Source organism: Peromyscus eremicus, chromosome 16_21 (assembly GCF_949786415.1).
Source record: "Peromyscus eremicus chromosome 16_21, PerEre_H2_v1, whole genome shotgun sequence".
Classification (NCBI taxonomy): domain Eukaryota; kingdom Metazoa; phylum Chordata; class Mammalia; order Rodentia; family Cricetidae; genus Peromyscus; species Peromyscus eremicus.
Genome location: NC_081432.1, coordinates 52,313,030 through 52,320,251, shown reverse-complemented (window position 1 = coordinate 52,320,251; position 7,222 = coordinate 52,313,030). Strand labels below are relative to the sequence as shown.

Sequence of the window (7,222 nt, the reverse complement as noted above, 5' to 3'; positions counted from 1 at the left end):
TTTTTTCCTCTTCTGTTTTGTTTTTCCTTTAGGGTAGGAGTTTCTTAACTGTGTTGGATTATTATAGAGACAAACTAGTATATGAGGGAAAGATGGATGTTTTTAGAAACAGGTGATAATTGAAGCTGCTACATTATAGGGATAGAATAAAAATTTTTATGTGGAGGATAGGAGTTGATGCTGCTAATACATCTATAGTCTCAAATGTATAATACCTCTAGAGTTGTCCAGACACACTCAAGATTATTTATTTACATGAAATTAAAAAAATCTAGAATATTTATTTTCTGAAACCATATTCACTGTTTATAAACGAAAGCATGTAGCATTTTATGTCTCTATCTTAAGAGTCTCCATCTAGGGAGCTTCTAGCACAAGTCATCCATTTCAAAGTTACAGTATGTAGTATTGGTTTAGAATTAAGTCTCCATGGCTTTAGACAGGGAAAAGCACACATTGTGCTGCTAACCTCAGACAGAGAGTCACTCTATCTGGCAGGCATGTCTAAGCATGTCTAAGCAGTGTGAGCGTATCTTGGGTCCACACTTGACTTAAAAAGACTCTTGCTTCCCTATTGATTCCTTTATGTGAGTGAATATGTTTTTAGTTTCTGAATTTTAAATATTCTTTAATTTGGCTTTTTTTGTATATTGGCATTACATTAATTAAATAGTTTTCTATGTTGGGTTTTCTATTTTACAAGAAGGATGAATGACTGGATGTAGACTTTAGGACTTGCCTTTAACCCTAACAGAGGTTGATAGCTGCCTATTTTTCAGCTACAGAAAGATAGCAGAGTGAGTTCTGACACACTTTCTAAGATCAATTTGACTCTTTTCTTTTGCTGTAGCTACTAATTTTGAAATAAAAGACACAGAGATGAAAATAAGATCTTTTATGGCTAAAATAAGAGACGACATAGAAACAATCAATCCTTTGGATCTCAATAAATTTTAGAAGGTCCTAATGTATTAAAGAATTCTCTCATATGCAAAAGACCATCATTCTAGGAGGAACCCACCCTCTTTTTGAATTGCTCAGAGAGAAGAGATTCCCAGTTGTTTTTAGTAACATACTTAAAACTTATAGGGCCAAAAATGTGAAACACTTAAGTCTTTGTTTTCTATTATTTATGCCTCACTTGATTTCATAAAAATATTTCATTTATCTTTTCAAACTCCGTTTTAGAAACTTCCTCTTTCCACTATTGTTTGTAATTGGTTACAATGCTATAATAAAGATTAAAATAAACTGTTCTCCATTCTATTCTAGTTTCTTCTGCTTATTGCTTTTCTAAAATTGACACTGAAACCATTTATAAATTTGGGAAACAAATGATAGAATAAATGAATATGTTGTAAATGACAGAACTAATTAAAGTTCTTTGATGTCATGGGCATACATAGTTTTAAAAAATTAGTTGAGTAATAAGTGCATGTGGCTTACAATGTTTCTCCATTTTGTTTTGTGTTTTTGAATGTGCATTGGGTGAATTTAATGTACAGTAATTCTGTACATTTGGAATTCCACTGATAGATGGGAAGGAGTCATTCAATTGAGCTACCTTTGGAAAAGATAAAACCTGGGAGAGTTCAAGGCCTCTTTCATTTTGGCAGCTTCACTGGCAGTAACGTGGACAAGAATTCTACGGTACCTGCCTTTATTGAGTTGGCTCAGTCTCTTCTCTAGGAATGACATCTGTCAAAGGCTGAGCCTCCCTGAGCACAATGCAAAAAGCTTGAAAAATGGGCCCAAACTACACTGGCTTCCCTTCCCATTTTACTATGCAAAAAAAATTTATGAATTTTTCATGTATTTCACAAATTAAAAATTGCATGCATGTATTGTGTACAAAATAACTTATCCAGTGTGAAATAGCTCAGTAAAGTGAAGTGACATTTGTATTACCTCACATATTTATCCGCTTTTTATGATGAGCATCTCTTAAAATCTATTGTCAAACATTTTTAAATCCCCAGAGCCTTAGTACAATCATCTCTTGGGAGGAAAGGTGCATCATATAGAGAGCATTATAAATGAGCAACAAATACAGTTTCTTTGAAATGATAGAGGAAAAAGAGGTTTATCCCACTGCTTATTTTTGTGAATAGGAGTAGCTGAGAAATATTTACCTCCATCAATGGTACAGTTTAGGACTGGCTTACAGTGAGCTGTGTTTAATAGGCTTATTCTAAGCCATGGATGAACTTAGCTTCTTTTTCTGTTCCCAGAATTTGCCCCATCCTTGCCCATCCTTTTCTTTTCAAGCAGTAAAAAAAAGAATTAGCTCAAAACTTATCTCACACCACATGGGGTATGGATGAGGAGATAGATTAGAAAAGGGTGTACGCTGTATGATATTTTGTTTGTGTTATGACAAATAAACCTTGCCTGGAGATCAGAGAACACAGCTAGCCACTAGTTAACCATAGAGGCCATGCAGTGGTGGCACACACCTTTAATCTCAGCTATTAGCAGGAGGAAGCAGGAAGATCAGGAGTTCAAGGCCACCCTGGGCTACACGAGATTGAACCAGTCTAAAAGAGAAACAGAGCCTGGTGGTGCTGGTGCATGCCTTTGATCCCAGCACATGGGAGGTGGAGACAGGAATACAAGGGGGGTGAAGATAGGATCTCAGCCCCATTCACTTGGAGGTCCAGAGAGGTAAGAAGTCTCTGGTAGCTGCTCATTTGTTCCTCTGATGTTTCTGGCTATTATTTGGCTCCAGGTTCTTATTTAATAAGACTAATTGGGATTGCACTTTAGGAGTATAAATGCGTGTCTTGGTAGTTGACTGAGAAGGGTCATGTATGGCAAAAAGTCATGGTTGTTTAGCTATCTGTTAGAGTATAAAGCCATTCATGGAATGAAGGGAAAATGCTGAGGTGGAACCTGGTGTGGCTTTGCACTGGCTTCACAATGGCTATGAAGTAACCTCCTGAACATTCTCAGTAGGTGCATGGAATAGAGCTCAGCAAAAGTCTGTGCAGAAATTTGAAGTGTCCAAGGAAGTCACCTGAGTGAAAATGGGATGTGAAGACAAACAGCAGGTGGCGCAATGACTGATGGGTACTATAATGCTCAAGCCACTTAACTTCTGAAAGGGTTTTGTCCTTTTTTAAAAATTTATTTAAAGGTTCCCCCCCATTTTTACATAGCAACCATAGTTCCCCCTCCTTCCTCTCCTCCTGCTCACCCCCTCACCTTCCCTCCCACCCTACCTCCTGTCCACTGCTCAGAGAGGGTAAAGCCTCCCATGGAGAGTCAACAAAGTCTGGCATACCAAGCCCAAAGCCGCCCCCCTCCTTTGTATCAAGGCTGAGTAAGGTATCCCTCCAAGGGAGTGGGCTCCAAAAAGCCAGTTCATGCACTAGGGATAAATCCTGGTCTGACTGCCAGTGGCCACACGTACTGCCTAAGTCATACAACTGTCATCCGCATTCCGGGGGCTTGGTTCAGACCCATGGAGATTCCCCATCTGTCAGTCCAGAGTCAGTGAGCTCCAACTAGCTGGGGTCAGCTGTCTCTGTGGGTTTCCCCATCATGATCTTGACCCCTTTGCTCATACAATCCCTCTTCTCTTTCTTTGACTGGACTCCCTCCAGGAGCTCCACCCAGTGCTTAACTGTGGACCTCTGCATCTGCTTCCATCAGTTACTGGATGAAGGTTCTATGATGACAATTAAGGTAGTCATCAATCTGATTACAGGAGAAGGCCAGTTTAGGCACCCTCTCCATTATAGCTTGGAGTCTTAGCTGGGTTCATCCTTGTGGATGCTTGGGAATTTCACTAGAATCAGGTTTTTCCCTAACCCTATAAAACCATTATAGATTCGTCCCTTTGGGAAGGTCACAGTTCTTAGGAACCAAGGGTATGCATAAGAGTTTGCAAAGGCCAGTGGTTTCATAGATCAAGAAGTTACCTCCAGGCGGTGGTGGCACACGCCTTTAATCCCAGCACTTGAGAGGCAGAGCCAGGAGAATCTCTGTGAGTTCAAGGCTAATCTGGTCTACAGAGAAAGATTCAGGACAGGCACCAAAACTACACAGAGAAACCCTGTGTCAAACAAACAAACAAGAAAGTTACCAAAGGAAATATAATGAAATATTATTACAAGAACGAATTAAATGGGAGAAGGAATGCTATGCAGAAGTAATTCAAGATTTTTACAGTTATTTTGTTTCTAAGATACCTTTGTTGCCCCCCAAAAATTTGGTGATATATTATATACTCTAATATACTTGCCTAAGGATCAGAAAACAGAGCCAGCCACTAAATTAGACATAGAGGTCAGGCAGTGGTGGCACATACCTTTAATCCTATCACTTGAGATCTCATGCCTTTGCTTGGGAGCACACATGCCTTTAAACCCAGGAATTAATAAGGCAGGGCAGAGAAAGGTATATAAGGTGTGAGGAAAAAGGAACTCACTCTCCTTAGGCTGAGGATTTCATATAGAGGTAAGAACTAGTGGCTGGCTGTTCTGCTTCTCTGATCTTTCAGCTTTCACCCTGATAACTGGCTCCTTTTTTGTTTGTTTGTTTGTTTTTTGTTAGAAGACCATCAAGATTCGAACAACACAAAAGTATATCTATAAAGATTTATGCAGAGGCGGCTAGTGTATACCTTGAGAGTAAATTTTTATAGTCTAGATTGTCTTATGATATTCTCAGCATACATACAAACTGTATTTCAGTCTCCTAGGGAGTATCACCTTCACCTCCCTCAGCAGTCAGTACAGAGCCACAGGGAAGGCTAACTCCTTCAGAACAAGGTAGTCCTAGACGTGGGGGCGTTCATAGGATACTTCAAGAATCTTTAATGAGAAAGAGGCTGAGATTGCTCCAGCCAACTCGTGGGACCCAGTCAACGACTACTTTACACCCATGCTGCCTACGGGTTCTATTTCTCAGCTGCCATTATTTAAGAGTTAGCAATAGAAGATGGTATTTCTTGCTTATGTTCTATCTCAGTCATAGGATAGCCCCTTAGCCAGTCAGACACTGGGAAACACTGGTTTATACTTGGGAAAAATCTGTGAGCATCTCTTTGTGGAAATTCTCCTTACTTCTGCTATCTTTGCTTCATATTCTCAGTTCCTATGCTTTCTGGGAACCAGACAAAAGTCGTAGTCAGTACACTTAGATGATTCTTCAGTTTGAGTAGAGACGAAGACTGTACAAACATCGAAGTGTGGTAAAATAGCCCACACTTCCTTTCTTAAAGCACTGGCTCACGCTTTGCTTTTGTCTTCCTTACCACAGCCTCCAGAGACCACACCCAATAGCATCTCTCTTCTATTCTCTTGGGAAGCCCTTATAGTTGCTTATGCTGGAAAAAAAAAATCATTTCTCTGGTAAGTGAGCTGTTAATCAATCCACTTCACCTTTGTGTTATCTCTAGTCTCCCAGGAAAATTCTCTTTTAGTTGTAAATTTGGCCCAACCAACAAGAGAAATGTAAAATATAACTATAGTATATTAACAAAATTTACCTAAATTTAGTATTTTCACATCTTTATTAACTGAAATTCCAACAAAGCCCACGTGATCATAATCTTTCCAGTAAAAATACTCATGAGGTACAAATGACAATATTTGTAATACAGACAGCTCTCAACAATGACTGAATTTAAACTGACTGAATTTAAATGAAATAAAATCTATAAGTAATAGTCATGAATTTGACTCTTGTGGGAGGGTAAGTTTTGGTGGAGCAAGGAACAAGATGCCTCTTGAGTATTCTGTAGCATTGCAAATATAACTGCAGCTCACTAAACCAATCACAAGTCTTCTAGAAGACAAGCCCAAAGCATTGTGGGAGTTCACTGTAAGAGAGGCTTAAGTCACAGTTCCTAATAGTGAAATTCAGTATAGCACAGGTATAAAGTTGGCTGCATTGCAACCAGTCTGAACCTAGGAAAACATCAGCAAGTGTTTGAGAGCCTATTATTTGCTGGAATTGGGTAGGATCAATGACAGTTACAAGAGACATAATCAGTCACAGTCTCGGTCTACAAGCCTTTCTCCGACTGTCTTCCACATTAAAGTCAAAAGATTGAAAGCCCATACTCCCCCATAGTTGTCCTGCCAGATCAGGCCTCTTCTCTCCCATTTACTATGTAGAAATAATTTTTTTATTTTCCTACAAACACCCACACTGTTCCACACTCAGAGCTGTTACTGGATAGTTTCTGACGGTGCTGTGTGGAGGCAGACAGTCTCAGAGGGAACACAAGTGCCCTTCTCTGGGGAAAGCTCCGTGCAGTCACTCCCTTTGTTCAGCTGGCTAGACTGCTGACCCTGCTGCCTCTCTCGCCTGAGGTTCGGACATAGCAGGAGCAGCTGATTGTGCCCTGCCAGCTGGTATCTGAGCAACTGTTTCTGGGCTTCCTTCCAATTCCCAGGCTCCTGCAGGGTCAGCTGCTGAGCAAGCGATCCTGGAACACAGGTGAGCCCCTGGGATGTGATTCTGGGAGTCTTCGGGGCAGGTGTAGCAGCTCCTTCCTCTGGGACAGCATGGCGACTAACATTTCTTTTGGACACTCCTTCCACTGACTGTTGGGGAAACTGGTTCTGCCTTCCCTGCACGGCCTTCATTCTCATATCTATAAAAAGAAACATAAGGGAAGAATGGACTTAATTTTTAATCAGATTACACGGCTTACATGAGTTATATATTTGGCCATCCTGGCAGCATGGTCAAAGAATAAAAGATTGAATGACATCTATTCACCAATTTCCAAATAAATTTAGAAATATTTTTTTATAAAAAGTACTATACTTCATACTCAATTTGTAATTGATATTAGCTATGTAACAAAAATGTGATTATATCACTCTCAGAAAAAAAATCACTCAGGCAATGTTGTTAAGTTAACAAGTATTTCTAATTATAAGCATGGGTCAAATTTGAAATCCATATCACAGCCAAGGCTAAGCATTAAGCCAACCAACATGTGCATTAAATGAGTTGAATTAAAACAACTAGTAATTTTTCCCAAAATTTGCTTTAATAATCTAAATTAACACATATTTTCAATTATGAAAGTCAACAGATATTCCACACTAGTTTCACTTACAATTTTGTCCTTAAAACAACTTTCTGTTGTATAGGGTGTTATTATCTCTGCTTTAATTGTAAAGAAGTTAAGACACAAATTAAGTAGCTTTCTAAGATCACAAATAAAGCAGGAATAGACCTTATGGAAAAATTCAAGTAT

The 7,222-nt window shown here is 39.3% G+C and overlaps 1 protein-coding gene across 1 annotated transcript in view; it reads right to left on the bottom strand.

The window, feature by feature from the left end:
- Positions 1–5,499: 5,499 nt before the first annotated feature.
- Pkhd1 (PKHD1 ciliary IPT domain containing fibrocystin/polyductin) overlaps positions 5,500–7,222 on the bottom strand; it is a 462,210-nt gene continuing 460,487 nt past the window's right edge. Inside the window, exon 67 of the mRNA XM_059282214.1 lies at positions 5,500–6,607. Within this exon, the coding sequence (XP_059138197.1) occupies positions 6,180–6,607 (428 nt within the window). The 3' untranslated portion in view covers positions 5,500–6,179. The remainder of the gene's footprint in view (positions 6,608–7,222) is intronic.